We start from the raw sequence: 15980 nt of genomic DNA, 5'->3' as shown, positions 1-15980 counted from the left end.
GGGATCCGGTGCTCTACAGCAGCACAGGGAGACCACAGTTAACAACAGTGCTGCGGATCTTTGAATAGCTATTGAGAGATGTGACTGTCCCTGACACAAGGAAATGACCAGTGCTGGAGGTGATGGATGCACTGAAGACGCTGACGTGCTCGTTGCACTCAGCACGAATGCACTCAGCTATCATGTTGTACTTCATAAATACATACACTCATCATGGGGCAATTAGGAAAAAATAAATTTAAAAGAGAGGAAAAAAGAGAGAAATAAGAGAGTAGGATAGTGGTTGCCAGGGGCAGGGAAAGGGCGGCAGGGAAGGGCGCGGGGCAATGGGGAAAGGCTGGCAGAGCAGCACAGAGTTCCACAGTCACGGGCAGACAGGAAGAATGCGCTCTGCTGCTCTGGGGTGACAACAGCTAGTGACATTGTGCTGCGAAATAAGCCAGACACGGAAAGAGAAATGCCACGTGGCCTCACTCATATGTGGGCACTAAGAAAGAAGGAAAAAAGGAAAGAAAAAGAAAAGACCACAGTAGTACAGGAACTTTCAGAAGGAGAGAACAAATCTGTGGTTACCAGAGGTGGGGGGTAGGGAGATGGGGTTGGGGGGAGATTGTGTAAGGGGCACAGAGAATAATTACAATCTGTGGCAATGAATACACGCATAATATTGTTTTGATCCTCACGTGTTGTACACAGGTGATGGTAGTCAATGCTGTACCCCAAATACATATAATCAATTATGCTTCAATAAAAAAGAGAAAAATTGTTAGCAAGCAGAAAAAAAAATATTGTGTTGTTTATTGCAAGATAGCCGGAAAAGAGGATCTTGAATGTTATAATCACAAAGAAAATGATTAATATTTATGTGATAGATATGCTAACTATTCTGATTAGATACGATACATTCAAGTATTAAAACAACAAACTATACACCATAAACATGGGCAATAAAAAAATAAATTAAAAAAACCCACAAAAACAACTTAAAAGAAAAAAACTTAGAGGGCAGAAAAAAAAAAAAAAAAGAAAGAAAGAAACTAGGGACTCTTAGAATCTAGAATCTCAAATATTTGGGAGAATAATTTCTGGGGTTCTGTTCCTGCTGAGTTGTCCACACTACAGAGGGTTTAGATACATTTAGAAAAGAGATGTGACCGGCGCACCGCACCAGCTGGAGTCTCGGGGGAGAATTCTAACAGCAATTTGATTAGGTCTTTCCCTCATCCCTTCACATGGATCCAGCGATCCAGTGGGGTGGTGGCTCCCCAGTTTTGGGCTGAAAATTCAGGCAAGCCCCTTGATGCAGTGTAATTCATAAGTGGTTAAAAGTCCTACAGTCACGTTAAGTGGTAAACATCGCATCAATTTAGTAATTAACTTAAAAAGTAGGAGTTAAAATGGCAGCTAACAATAAAATTCCCAAGATGATTTCAAGGTGAGCCTGCTTCAGGTAAGAACCTGGAGTCTGGGATGCGGCCAGTCCTCTGCTCTCCGTTCTCGTCTGATGTCCCTCCTCCTCCCCAGGTTGCTCACCACATTGCAGCCCCTCTGGAGCTGAGGTTCAGGGACAAGGGGGACAGGGGGACGGGAGAGTTCTTACTTGACTGGCACTGTCATAGATGGCTTTGTGCCCCCTGAGCCTGGCTGCCATCTAGAGCTGGTTCTTGGTCTCCTGAGGAGCCTTCCTGGTCCTTGGAAACTGTCCTGTGGGGCCTCTCTGGCTGCCACTTGCTGGACTTGGGCAGTGCCTCTCCATTCCGCCCTGCTCACCTCCAGCCTCTTTCTCTTGAGGCCTCTCACTCGGGCAGAAATGTCTGGGGCAGAATTTTTTTTAACACAGCCCCAGGCAAACTTCTTGACGTAGGTCCTACATCAGCTCCCTGGACTAGTGCCTCAGGACACCAGCCAGCCTCTCACCCTATAGCTTGCTCAGGTATGAATTAGTCATTGGTCCATGGTGTCCCTAAATACAGAAAACACATATCCAAGCTTCGTGAATCATCTTGCTAACCCCTCTCACTAGAGTTAAGGAGAGAGAGAATCTGAAAGATCATGGTATTGGATGCTTTGTCCATGGAGACATGGAAGTCAACAGGATGGGGACAGTGTGAAGGGTGAGAGAGACTGAGGATCTTGTGGCAGACACAGGAGGCACCGCGGAAGGCAGTCTAGTCTGACAGCAGAGGATCAAAGGAGCAGACCGGGCAGGCCCACGCAATGACAGAGGAGAGATGCTCTGAAGGGGTCCAGGGAGGCAGAAAAATGTCTCCACAACCGCCAGACCATGAGGTACCTAAGGAGGAAGGCTGAGAGGCATCCTCTTGAGAGATCTTAGGGGAATCAGCTGCCTCAGGAGGCAGGAGGTGAAGGGAACCTGCTGGGAAGAGGTTGATGATGTAGTGAGCTGGTTCCTGAAGGAACAGAGGAAAACTTGGGGTGGAGGGAAGCATTGAGAGTTTGGGTCAGGAAAGACGCAGGATGGGATTAGGAAAACAGGTGATGTGACTGGGGGTGGGTTTCCTTCTGATGACAGGGTTGTGAAGCCTGGTGGGTCTCTGTGCACCCTGGCAACACCAGCAATTGCTCCGGTGCCGTCTTGTTCTTTCACTGGTGGGAATTCAAACATTATCTCCTTCTGTGGGTCCTAGGGCCTGGAATTTTAGGGGCAATGTGTGACTTCTGGGCCCCACCCAGATTCCACTTGATGAGTTAACAGTGCACTCACTTTTGAGAGGGATGGACGTGGAACCCATCAGAGTAAAAGAATACAAAATCATGCTTTGGAATGAACTCTACCACGCTGCCTAAAAATGTTTGCCCAGAGTCCCAGCAGGGGACAGTTTTGGAGATGTTTTTCTCACACCTGTGCTAGTATAATGGGAAATCCCAACTGTCTCAGGTTTTTATGCAGACACCACAATGGGAACACTGTGGCCTTCCAGACAGCTGAGCCCAAAGGTCCGGGACCGAGCAGAAGAAATGCAGGTTTGTGGGTTTGGTGGGCTTTCTCCTGTGTCCCACCCACAGAAAGTCAGACCCCTCTTCCATTTGCTCTTGTCCAGTTCTGTGCTTCTCTGCCTTAGCCTTCCTCCTTTGTAGGCAACACATACTTTCTAAAAAATTACATAAGTTACACATGGGGATTACAGAAATACTAGCAAATAAAAATAAGCAAAAAGAAGAAAAAAATCTATAGTAGCACCATCCAGAAACAGCCAGTTTAAATTTTGATAATGCATTCATAGATTACACATTTATAAATGAGATCATACTACATTTGCTGCCTTTGTAACTTGATTTTTTTGTCTGAAAAAAATATTATGACCGTGTTTTTATGTTAAGAAATCTGCATCAATACAAGTGGCATGCAGATTTTGTCAGGCAGTAAGATCCTTTCCTCAAATATAATTTTATCTTGAGCTCAGTTTAGAAACTTGCAGAAAGCTCAGTAGCTCAGGTTGAAGCTGGGTGACAGCAGCACCTCCCAGAACCACCCCCGAGCTGTCCGACAATACGAGCTCTCCAGGGCCAGTATGTGAAGTGCAGTTTGAAAGTACTGATAAGTAGCATTTTCCCATGGCTACACCAAATTCCAATTTTATCAATAGCCTATCAGTAAGTATTTAAATTGTTTCCTGTATTAGTCTGTTTCTGTTGCTTATAACAAAATACATGGAACTGGGTATTTATAAAGGTAATGAAATTTATTTCTTACAGTTTCAGAGGCTGGGAAGTCCAAAGCCCAGAGAACACATCGGGTGAAGGCTTTCTTTGGTGGTGACTTCCGTGACAGCAGGGTGTCACATTGTGAAAATGGCAGAGCAGAGAGAGCAGAGACTCCCTCTCTCTTCTTTTAAAGCCCTCAGAACCACGCCCCGGACCAACATTTTTAAACCATTCACTACTGCACGGTCCTACGATCTAGTCACCTCTTCAAGACTCCACCTTTCAATGACCATAATAGTATTTCCCACCCTCTTAACAGTCACAGTGGGAGCTAAGTTTCTAATACATAAAACTTGGGAGGCACAATTCAAATTTCAGTGAGTTTTGGGGGGACATAATTTGATCCACTACATTACTAATTATTTTTCATTATAAATAATTCCTACCAATCTCTTTGCACCACTCTGATTATTTCCTCAGGATAAACTCCCAGTAACAGAAGATTTATAAGCTTTTGGCTAATATTGTTATATCTTCCCAAATGTGTCTACAACTTACAGCTCCCACTGGAAGTGCACAGAGTTCCTGTTTCCTTATACTCTCCCAACACTGACAGGATTCTTCCTTTTACACTTGTTATATGTTTGGTAAAATTTCCTGTCCAAATGTTTAGTCTTGCAATGCTGTAATTAGTAGTCAAAATGAGCATTCCTTATATCTTCTATTCCTTTGTGTTTCCCTGCTTTTTCATAGTTTGTTCATGTCCTTTGCCCATTTTTCAATTGGTGTGTTCTTATTTCTTTGCCAGAGTTCTTTATAAGAAGGTTATTAGTTCTTTGCTTGTTACATACAAATATTTTCTATTTGGCATTTTGCTTTTTAAGTTTGTTTATGCTGTTTATTATTTGAATAAATAAAAAAAATTTTTGATGTAGTAAAAACTATCTTTATCTCCCCTATTATTTTTTCTTTTGGTGTTATTCCTAGAAAGATTTTTCCCTCACCAAGATTATAAAAGCATTACTCATAGGTTCTTTTAGATTTTTGCATTTGAAATGCTTACCTTTTAAACCCTGCTAGAATTTACTTTTATAATTAGTTGTGGGTGTGATCTAATATTTTTTTCAAATGGCTAAACAACTATTCCAACACCATATACCGACTAATTCATTCTTTTCCAACTTATTCGAAATTTTATATAATTTATGTATGTTATTCTGGTTCCAGTGTCATATTGTTCTAATTATCAAAGTTTTATATTATGTTTTAATATCTGCCACTAGATATTTCTCTTCATTATTACTGATATTTTCCTAATTATTTTCATATTTATTTTTCCTAATGAGCCTTAAAATTGTCATCTTCCCTGAAGTTGCTGGCTAAAGAAATTACCACTTTGGTAGAAAGCATTAAAAAATATGAGGGTTCTTCAAAAAGTTAGTGGAAAAATGTAACTAAAAGACAATACGAATGTCTCCAAGGACTCCTTGAAGACGCCTCGTAGATAAAGTGTAGCCTCCTCTTTTCCTCTGCTCCCCTGGGTTAGCTGCCATTGCCTCGTGCCTGCTCAGCACATTTGAATCCCTCTCGGCTTCCACCTGCCCCGTGACTTTCCACGGAAGAGCCTGCTGCTCTCTGGGAGTTCCCCTCTTCCTTCCGCTGTCTCTCAGCTAGGCCACATAAACCCCTAACTCTGCCCCTCACAGCTGTCCTTTAGTGCCACTGAGCTGTAGCACCTAAATGACCCCAGCACGGGGCTCCCTGGAATATCCGTGCCCTGTGCTCACCCACTGCCCTCACGGTGCGACTTCTATGAGGCCATGTGGCTTTTCCAGGGGTGGAATTATAAATTGGCACTTGGCATTTGTGCTTAATCTCCTCGTGTGCTGGGAATTCCTTGAAGATTCTAGTATTGGGATGGCCTCTTTTCTCGGCTCCCCTCCCAGTGCAGGTCTATGCCTGTTTTTACATTTCTTCAATGGCTTTCATTGGGATTGATGGAGGAAGGGGAGACGGCTAATGTTTATTTCTAAGCTTTCATCTTTCCCAGAAGCTACTGAAGATGATTATTTCCCAAGTGCCTTCCATTGAGCGTCTATTCACATAGTAGTAAGGGAAGAAATTGGTTTACATCTTTAAAAGAGTTTCATATTCGTTGCTGCCTTTCCTGTAACTTAGGACGCTGTTCATAATTACTCAGTATCTCCTAGAACTAGTCGTATTTCCCAAGAGCAAACAATTGTCTTTTTACCTCATGGATATGGTGAAGTATGTAGCTGACCATGTCACCTTCTTGGCCATGGGTCCCAAACCTCCACCTCTGGCAAGCGTCCTGGGACACCTCTTGAGCAATTTCTTATACTCTATCTCTCTTCACTTCTATTTATTCATCTTAAAATACCCTGGTGTAGGTATCTTTCTGTCCAACACATTCCATCCTTTTTGGAGTCATCTGGGCATAAATTAATAGATGGATGAATAAGTGTGTCACGCCTTTGCACACACATGTGATAAAATGTCTCTCCCATTCCTCCTGCCTCATTTTCCATCTTCTCTTCCTTGTCTAGGGTATGACAGAACTGAGAAAACTTGGTGCGGGTCTCACACCTTCCCAGAAGAAATAAATAAAAAAATCAATGTCCAAAACTTATCCATCACCTCCAAAAGTTTACTCCTGCTCCTTTCGTTTTGCTTTTTCCTTCTGTGGTAAGAGCACTTAAAATAAGAGCTGCCCTCTTAGCAAATATTTAAGTATACAATACAGTATTGTTAATTATATTCCCTACCTTGTACAGTAGATCTCCAGATCTAATTTATCTTGCATGGCTGAAATAAATTAATTTTAATTTCACACAAAGCACAGACACATTCTTCCTATGAGAATTAACACCTTGCTTATATGAGGGTACTTCAAAAAGTTTGTGCAACAGAAAGAGAAATACCACATGTTCTCACTTATTGGTGGGAGCTAAAAATTAATATATAAATTCACACACACACACACACACACACACAAAACCGGGGGGGGGGAAGAAGATATAACAACCACAATTATTTGAAGTTGATACACAAGCAAACAGAAAGGACATTGTTGGGGGGGAGGGGGGGAGGGAGAAGGGAGGGAGGTTTTGGTGATGGGGAGCAATAATCAGCCACAATGTATATCGACAAAATAAAAATTAAAAAAAAGTTTGTGCAAAAATAGAATTAAAAGATGATACGGTTCTTTCTGTGAACTTTTTGCAGTACCCTTGTAAGCTCCTGTGGTAACTACTGCTAGTCTAACTCCCATTCCCAGAAGGGAGGACTGAGATCCAGTTGGTATACGTCCTTGTAGACAATTGTTATTTTTACAGCTCTCTTTTTTGTGTGCCCTTTCCTTCTGATCTTCTCTTTCCCTTCCTCTCTATACACAATATCTAACATTGTTTTGAGTTTTCGTCTTTATGTTAATGTTATCATACTGCATACATTTTTGTGCATGTTGTTTTTTATCACGCAACAGGTGATGTGAACGTGTTCATGTCGCTGTCCATGACTGTTCCACCTCCACACTGAGAGGCAGGATATATAGAGGCTGAGGACCCCCGAACTAGACCCAGACCCCTGCACTTACTGGTTGTGTGACCTTGGGCAAATTACTTTAATTCTCTGAACAGCAATTGCTTGACTGTAGAATGCAGATAATAATAGAATCTACCTCACACAGCTGTAGTGAAGATCAAAGTATTTACTATAGGTAAGAAACTTAGAATCATGAATGGTACATAATCTGCAATCAACAAACACAAACTACTGAAACTTCTGCCCTAATTTAGCCATTCCTCCATTGAAACACAGCAAGGTCAGCATTGAATTCATGCTATTCTAAGCAATTCCACAATATACAAAATGTGTGTGTACATGCACACGTGTGGGCGTTTTTCCAGAACAGATACCAAGAAGTAGAATTTCTATGTCAAAAGGCTGCACATTTCATATTTCAGAAAGTATTCAAAGTATCTGTGTCAATAGTAAACGAAATTACCTTATCTCCCCACCTTTTTGCAGTTCTTTGATGACATTCATTATATTTATTCTGAAGTTCTGCTTGCTCTATTAAATTTGCTTCCTTAGATGCAAATTCTGCAGACTGATACTTTAAATGTTTTACCTGCTTTCCACAATTTGGCTTTTGTGACTTATTAAATGACATTTGATTGCACTTCATCTTTGTAGTCAAGATTGCCTGTTAGATTCTTTCTTTCATCAGTTTTCACAGTCGGCTTGAGGGAGGGTGGGACATGTCGCTAAACATTGGGTTCTGGCTTGCCTTTGGACGTGGAGGAGAGAGGACCCTGCCTGTGGGCAGGCAGCCAGGCTTGTGCGTAGGTACCCACCACCACTCGAGGGCATTATTGCTTCTCAGGAGCCCACTCTGTCTCTTCAAATCCAGCATCACCACTAAGTCCCCCTACTTGTGAAACAGAGCTCCCTACACCCTCATAGCGTATGCTATCTGCTTCTGTAGAATTGCTTGCTTAACCTAAGTAACTCCATTTTGTCCCGTCTGACCTGCAGACTACCCCCCCTTCTGCATGAGAAACTGTTGACCTTCTCATAGAAAAAAGAAAACATTGCATAGGAACAGGAGCCATACAGTGAACTATTACATGGGAACAGGAGCCATACAGTGAATCATTACATGGGAACAGGAGCCATACACAGTGAAAACTTGTACGCTTGACGGCTCGAACGGCTCATTCTCGGCCTCTGTGACCTAGCTCCCTAGCTTGCTTTGTGCTCCTGGACAAACCCATGTGCCAACGGGATGTAGCTTTTGTCTTTAAAAACCCCACAAGACTAAAGCCCGATGCTGCTCTTCCTTGGTTGCTCCTTGGGAGATGGACGCTGCCAGCTGGAGGGAATAAACTGCCCTTTTCCGCACGAGTGGCGTGTAAGTGCATGTCTTGTGGAAGGGGCCTCACGACACTTGGAAGCAGAGACCTCCGTCCCTGCTGCCTGCCTGGGATGGGGAAGGGAAGCAGGGAGGGAGACAGGCTGTGGTGGACCACCCTTCCATTGCTGTGGGTCCTCGCCTGTCCGGGGCTTTTACGTCGTCTATCCAGGAAGGGCTCTTAACACTTCTTTGACAGTGCTGTGGCACCGTCTGGGGGCTGTGTGGGTTTAGCCTTCCCTCTGACGCATTGGCTTCCTTCTTTCAGGGATCCCTCACCATTTCTGGGTCAAGGAGGGTTACCTTGTTTCCAGTACGATTGTCAATTAAAAAACGATTGGCATCTTTTCAATTATTTATATGGTTTTGAGTCAAGGAAGACATGGCGCTTGCTTCTGGAAGATGAGCAGGTTTAAGTGGGAATGCTCGTTTCTTTGGGCAGGTGAGCAGGTCAACACTGCTCTAAAAGAAAAAGGCGGAAGCATTAGTGTCCAGGTGAAGGGTCACAAAGTGGGTCCAGCAAGTCACCTCCTAGGGGTCTGGGCCATCAGCATTTTCCCAGGAGCCCAAGCTTCCTTGTCTGCATCTTTTTGGACAATCAGACCCATAAAGTAGGGAAGGAGGTGAAGGGAGAGAAGAAGAGGACAGGGGGAGGGGAAAGGAGGCTAAAGAGAACCATTATCAAGAGCGAAATATTAGAGAAAACAATCCCACCCCCACCCAAGGATGACTCCTCACGAAAAAGCACTCGGTCGAGCCAGCTCACCTCCTTGCAGGAACTTCATGGGGTAGACGATGGCATGGTATCTGTCTATGCTGAGGGACACGAGGACGTAGGTAGAGGCATAGAGCAGCACGACCTAAGACAGAAACGAGAGGAGGTGCGTGAAGTCACAGAGGTGTTTTGTGCTGGTTAGAAACCTGGGAATTGAACCAAGGTAGGGATGAGGGCTGGGTCAGGGAGGACAATAACCAACTGTGCACTCCAGCAAGCAGATGGCAGGTCTTGGTGCTGGGATTTGCATTGCTCTGGGTGACGGGTGGGACTGTGTCCAGCTCATACTTGCTCACTCCTTCACTCGGCTTCTTGGAAATTTCATATTTCAGGATTAGTCTCTCTTGACATTTGCATGGAACATTTGTTTGTATTTGACTTGTAAAGCTAACCTAATTCTCTCTGCCACAGTTGACATTCCAGAGTAATTAGAAACAAAAGTTCATTTGCCTTTTATCAGTGTGAGTTGTTGAGAGATGATGGACGGTTCTGGTTTCAGGGAGTCCGTGTGTCGCTTGTATCGTTCATCATCTTCAGCTCCGGCACCGTCCGAGTCCCCTCCCCACCCACTGCTCCAGCAGGCTGTGCACGGATCCGTCCCTGTCTTTCTGCTTCCTTCTCGCTCTCTCCTTTATTAACATTTCCGGTGCCCTTTAATTATCTGGCATACAGTATTATTTGCATACTTTGCAGAAAAGGAAATTGGAATAAAAGAAGTTAATATCACCTATATGATGAGCATATTTAGAATGTAATTAAATGACATATCTCCGAAAGGATGATCAAGATAACTGGGAGCCTCATTTCTACCAAGACTCCAGCTATATCTCTGCTTTGGAAATTTAGGATTGAATCTAGGGCAGGTAGAAGAGTAACCTGAAGAGTGAAGTCTAAGGGCACCTGACTGACTTCCTCCTTGGAAATCATTTTTGGTCTGAATGTCCACCTTTTGTTTTTTTCCCTGGTTCAGGGACATAATAACCAATCACATCGTCATTTTTATTATTTTTATTTCTACAACACTACCACAAATGCATCTGAGCACTAATGTTGTGGAAGGTGCCCGCGGGAGAGGGTGAGAAGTGATAAGAGATTGAAGGCTCCCCTTGGGATAGAAGAAGAAATCCTCCTCTGGTGAAAGGTTGATAAGCAAAGGAGAAAATGAGTGGCTGGGTTTGAGAAAGAAACCAGACAATGGTCTCCATAGAGAAGACCGTGCTTTCTGTGTGTGATACGTGAATCCAGAATGACGAAGCTGGCACGTACAGTTGAGGAGGTGGCATCAGAGAAGGATGGGAGAGAAGGCCCCTGACGGGGTGGAATGTCATGGCAGGAAGGTCATGGGAAGTTGGGATATCTGCGGCTGACTTGAGTGAGGCTGTTGACACAGTTCAGGATGTGGTTTGAGGAAGAGTCACAAAAAAGAGAGTCCAGAGAAGCAGACCAGGTTGAGGAAAAGAGAAGAACTTGGAAACACAATCAAAAAGAGCATTTAATTTCAGAGATGAAACATCTTCAAACATCTAGGCAGGGTACAAAAATCAAAGATTACCTAAAAAAAAAAAAAAAAAAAAAAAAGGGTCCCAAATGGTTGTCCACTTCACCACATAAATAAAACTCAGAAAATCGTGTGACATGTTTAGAGTAAAAAGAATTGTGGTCCAAGAATTTTGTAAATTTTCTTAGATATATAAGAAGAAAGAAAAGAGAACATCACATACTTTTCCTGAAAATCATCCTTGAGGAAATACTTCAACTGATTGAGAATTGCTTCAAAATTAAGAATTCAAGAAGAGGAAAGGGGATAGAATATTTACAACTATGGAAAGTAATAAAGTTAGAAAACCACAAAATGTTTACAAAATAACTATGAATATAGTTGTGAAATATTTCAGGGAAAAGTCTAGGGAGTTGAAGGAAGGAAGAGAGTAAAAAGAAAGAAATCATGTTAAATTTCCATCTGGACATGCTGGATATCTCTTTATCTTTTACTTTGAAAAAGATAAACTAAGTCTAAAAATTAAAGATAAGCTTTGATAGAACAAAATAACATTGGAGAAAATTAATATATTCGTTTCCTATGGCTACTGTAAAAAATTATTACAAACTTGGTGGCTTAAAACAACATAGATTTATTCTCTCACAGTTCTGGTGACCAGAAGTCTACAATTAAATTCTACTGGGCGAAAATCAAGGTGTGGGCAGGGCCGTGGTCCCTCCAGAGGCTCTAGGAGAGAATCCATTCCTTGCTTCCTCCAGCTTCAGGTGGCTGCCGGCACTCCTTGGACTGTGGCCACGTCAGTCTAATCCCTGCCTCTGTGGTTACAGTGCTTACCCTTCTCTGTCTGTGTGTCAAGTCTCTCTCTGCGTCCCTCTTATGATTACATTTAGGACCCACTGGGATAATCCAGAATAATCCCCCCACCTCAAGATCTTTAACTTAATTGCATATGCAAAGTCTTTCCTTGTCACATAAGGTAACATACCCAGGTTCCAGGAATTAGGATGTGGATATTTTAGGGGAGTATTTTTTTAGCCTACCACAATTAATAACCAAATGGAAAGAAAAAACAAGTAAATCACAAGAAAAACAACATAAAAAGATTAAAATGAGGTGACTGAAATAACACCAAATACTATTCATCACAATAAATATGAATGGTTTAAGCTCTTTCTCTAAAACAAAGACTATTTTAGAAAACATTTTCCCTAAAATGCAACTGTATAAATGCTTAGAAGAGTAACCTCTAAATCAAATGATATCAAAGTTTAAAAATAGAAGGATGGACATTTAGCTCAGTTGCTTAGAGTGTAGCCTTATAGCACCAAGGTCCGGGTTTGGATCCCCAAACTGGCCAGGCGCCAGAAAACTAAAAGAAGGCATTCATTACAAAACTGCTGCTATTAGACAAACTAAATTCAAGGCAAACAGAATTACGTACCATAAAGGGATTATTTGTATTGATAAAAAAACACTATACAATGGCAATAGAATGTTCATAAATTAATATGTAACAAGTAACATAACACTAAATATATATAACAAAAATGCTCACAGTTTTACAGAGGAAAACACAAAAATATATAGATAAGAAAAAATTTTTAGATAGAAAAAATTAAACAAACTTTATTACATAAGAATAATACAAATTATTGTAAAACATCTAGATAACATTTCAAAAATTGGTCATATACTAAACTACCAAGAAAAAAAACCTCTCAATAGATTCAGAAAAGTAGAAATTATGCAACTCACATATTTAAAACAACAAGCAATGAAGCTGAAATTAGTAACATGTTTTTTAAAAAAAATGCCACTTGGAAATTTAAACACCCTCATAATTAACTCAAGTCAAGAAGGAAATCAAAGTACAATTATAGTCAATTTATAAATGTCAACAATGAAAACTCTACACATCAACAACATATGGGACACCATTCGGAGAACAGATGGCGACTCGAGGACATATGTCTGAATTCTCACTACCCCACCCCTTAATTCTGACAGAAATGACCTAGGAAATATGAAACTAAAGAAAATCTTGCACAGAAAAGTGAGACTTAAATGCTGGAAACAGAGAAATTTTACTAGAAAAATGCCAGATTGGAAATATTTTTTATTTTTAAATTAAATTAATTTATTTGTTTTAGTCCACACATTGTAATTTTACATATATATGGGGTACAATCTAATATTTTGATACATATGTATGTTGTATAATGATCGGGTCAGGGGAGTTAATGTACTTTATTTTCTAGAACAATTTTATATTTACAGAAAATTTTGTCAGATAATACAGAGTTCCCGTATTATTCGTCTTCCACCCACACACTTTCCCCTATTATTAACATCTTGTATTGGTGTGGTACATTTGTTAAAACTGATGAACTAGCATTGATACACGATTGTTAACTACAGTTCATCATGCATATTAAGGCTCCCTGTTTGTTTTGTGCAGTTCTATAGGTTTTGACTGTTGCGTGATGTCATGCATCTACCATTACAGAACCAAACAGAAGAGTTTCACTACACTCCCCTGTGCTTTACCTACTCAACCTGCCCCCTCCTGCAAATCCCTGGCAACCACGGATTTTTTTATTGTCCTATAGTCTTGTTTTTTTTTGAGAATATAATACAGTTGAAATCAAATAGTATATAGGCTTTTCAGACTGGCTTCTTTTACTAAGCAATGTGCATTTAAAATTTTTTGTCTTTTCGTGGCTTGATAGCTCATTTTGTCTTATCACTTAGTAATATTCCATTGTATAGTTGCACCACAGTTTATTTATCCATTCAGCATTTTGGTTGCTTCCAGTTTTTGGCAATTTTGAATAAAGCTGATATAAATGTTCTCGTGTAGGATTTCTTGTAAACATAAATGGTCAATTTAATTGGGTAAATATCTAGGATCACAATTGTAAGTCTATGTTTGGCTTTGTAATTGTCTTCCAAAGTGGCTGTACCATTTTGCACTCCCACCATCAATGAATGACAGTTCCTGCCAATCAACATCCTCACCAGCATCTGGATTTCGGTTTTTGGATATTAGCCATTCTATTAGGTACCTAGTGGTAATTTCATTTTAATTTGCAATTCCGTGATGACATATGAAAGTGAATATCTTTTTGTATTCTTTCTCACCATCTTCTTTGGTGAGGCATTTGTTCAGATCTTTTTCCCACTTTTTTTTGTTTGTTTGTTTGCTTGTTTTTTGTTTTATTTTTAGTGGCTGGCTGGTACGGGGATCTGAACCCTTGACCTTGTTGTAACAAAGCTGCTCTCTAAACAGCTGGGCTAACTGGCCAGTTCCTTTGGATATATATATTTTTTTAATTTTTAAAATTTATTATTAGCATATTCATTCTTATAAATCGTGGTATTTCTTTATGCCCTTTGCCTGACCTATCACTTGCTAATCCCCCTCCCTGCCTCCCCCCCAAATCTAAAATCCTTAAGGTTGTTCTCTCCTTCTGAAAGTTCAACGTATTGTTGTGGTCCCTTTTTATTCATTCTGTCCTTCATTCATTCCTTCCTTCTTTCCTTCTTCCCTCTCCACCCTCCCTCCCTCCGTCTCTATCTTTCTCTCTTCTTTCCTAGCAGCCAGTTATGAGTGAGAACATGTGGTATTTCTGTTTCTTGTCTGGTTTATTTTACTTAGCATAAGTAAAATTTTCTCCACACTCATCCATGTTGCTGCAAACGGCAGAATTTTGTTCTTTTTTATGGCTGAGCAGTATTTCATTGTGTAGATACCACATTTTCCTTATCTAGTCATCTGTCCATGGACACTTAAGTTGGTTCCATATCTTGGCTATTGTAAATAGAGCTGCAATGAACATGGGAGTGCAGATATCCCTTTGACACGATAATTCCCATTCCTCTGGGTATATACCCAGCAGTGGGATTGCTGGGTCATATGGTAGATCTATCTGTAGTTGTTTGAGAAACCTCCATACTATTTTCCATAATGGCTGCACTAATCTACAGTCCCACCAGCTGTGTAGGAGGGGTCCCCTTTCCCCACATCCTCACCAGCATTTGTTATTCTTGGTCTTTTTCATAATGGCCAGTCTAACTGGGGTGAGATGATATCTCAGTGTGGTTTTGGTTTGCATTTCTCTGATGACTAGTGATGTTGAACATTTTTTCATGTACCTGCTGGCCATGTGTATGTCTTCCTTTGAAAAATATCTACTCATCTTCTTTGCCCATTTTTAAATTGGATTATTTATTTTTTTACTGTATAGCTATTTGAGTTCTTTGTATATTCTGGATATTAATCTCTTGTTGGATTTATAGTTTGCAAATATTTTCTCCCACTCCATAGGTTGTCTTTTCACTGTTTATTGTTTCCTTTGCTGTGCAGAAACTTCATAGTTTGATATAATCCCATTTATTTATTTTCTTCTTTTGTTACTTGTGCTTTTGGGGTCTTATTCATAAAGTCTTTGCCCAGTCCTATTACCTGGAGTGTTTCCCCAATATTTTCCTTTAGTAATTTTATGGTTCTAGATCTTATATTTAAGTCCTCAATCCATTTTGAGTTGGTTTTGGTATATAATGAGAGGTACGGGTCCAGTTTCATTTTTCTGCATATGGATGTCCAATTATCCCAGCACCACTTATTGAAGAAGCAGTCTTTTCCCAATGTAAGTTCTTGCTGCCTTTGTCAAAGATAAGTTGGCTATAAGTTTGTGGGTTGATTCCCTGGTTTTCTATTCTGTTCCGTTGATCTGAGTGTCTGTTTTTATGCCATTGTCATGCTGCTTTGGTTACAATAGCTTTGTAATATAATTTGGAGTTGGATAGTGTTTTGCCTCTGGCTTTATTTTGTTTTGCTTAGGATTGCTATGGCTATTCGGGGTCTTCTGTTGTTCCATATGAATATTTGGATTGCTTTTTCTATTTCTGTGAAGAATGTCATTGGTATTTTGATGTGGATTGCATTGGATCTGTAGATTGCTTTGGGTAGATGGACATTTTCATGATGTTAATTCTCCCCATCCAGGAGCGTGGTATGTCTTTCCACTTTTTTGTGTCCTGTTTGATTTCTTTCAGTAGTGTTTTGTAGTTCTCATTGTAGAGATCTTTCACCTCCTTGG

General features: G+C 40.7%; 1 protein-coding gene across 2 annotated transcripts in view; it reads right to left on the bottom strand.

Moving 5' to 3' along the window:
• The window catches only part of NPSR1 (neuropeptide S receptor 1), a 204315-nt gene that overhangs the window by 26133 nt on the left and 162202 nt on the right, over window positions 1-15980 (bottom strand). The window contains exon 4 of one of the 2 annotated variants that reach the window (XM_063115100.1): window positions 9369-9462. The exons of the other annotated variant lie outside the window; for it this stretch is intronic. Coding sequence (XP_062971170.1) covers window positions 9369-9462 — 94 coding nt within the window. The remainder of the gene's footprint in view (window positions 1-9368; window positions 9463-15980) is intronic. 2 annotated transcript variants of the gene reach the window in all.

The sequence above is a fragment of the Cynocephalus volans genome, chromosome 11, assembly GCF_027409185.1.
Source record: "Cynocephalus volans isolate mCynVol1 chromosome 11, mCynVol1.pri, whole genome shotgun sequence".
NCBI classification, from domain to species: domain Eukaryota; kingdom Metazoa; phylum Chordata; class Mammalia; order Dermoptera; family Cynocephalidae; genus Cynocephalus; species Cynocephalus volans.
Note: the sequence above shows the minus strand (reverse complement) of the source record. Positions and strands in the feature narration are given on the sequence as shown.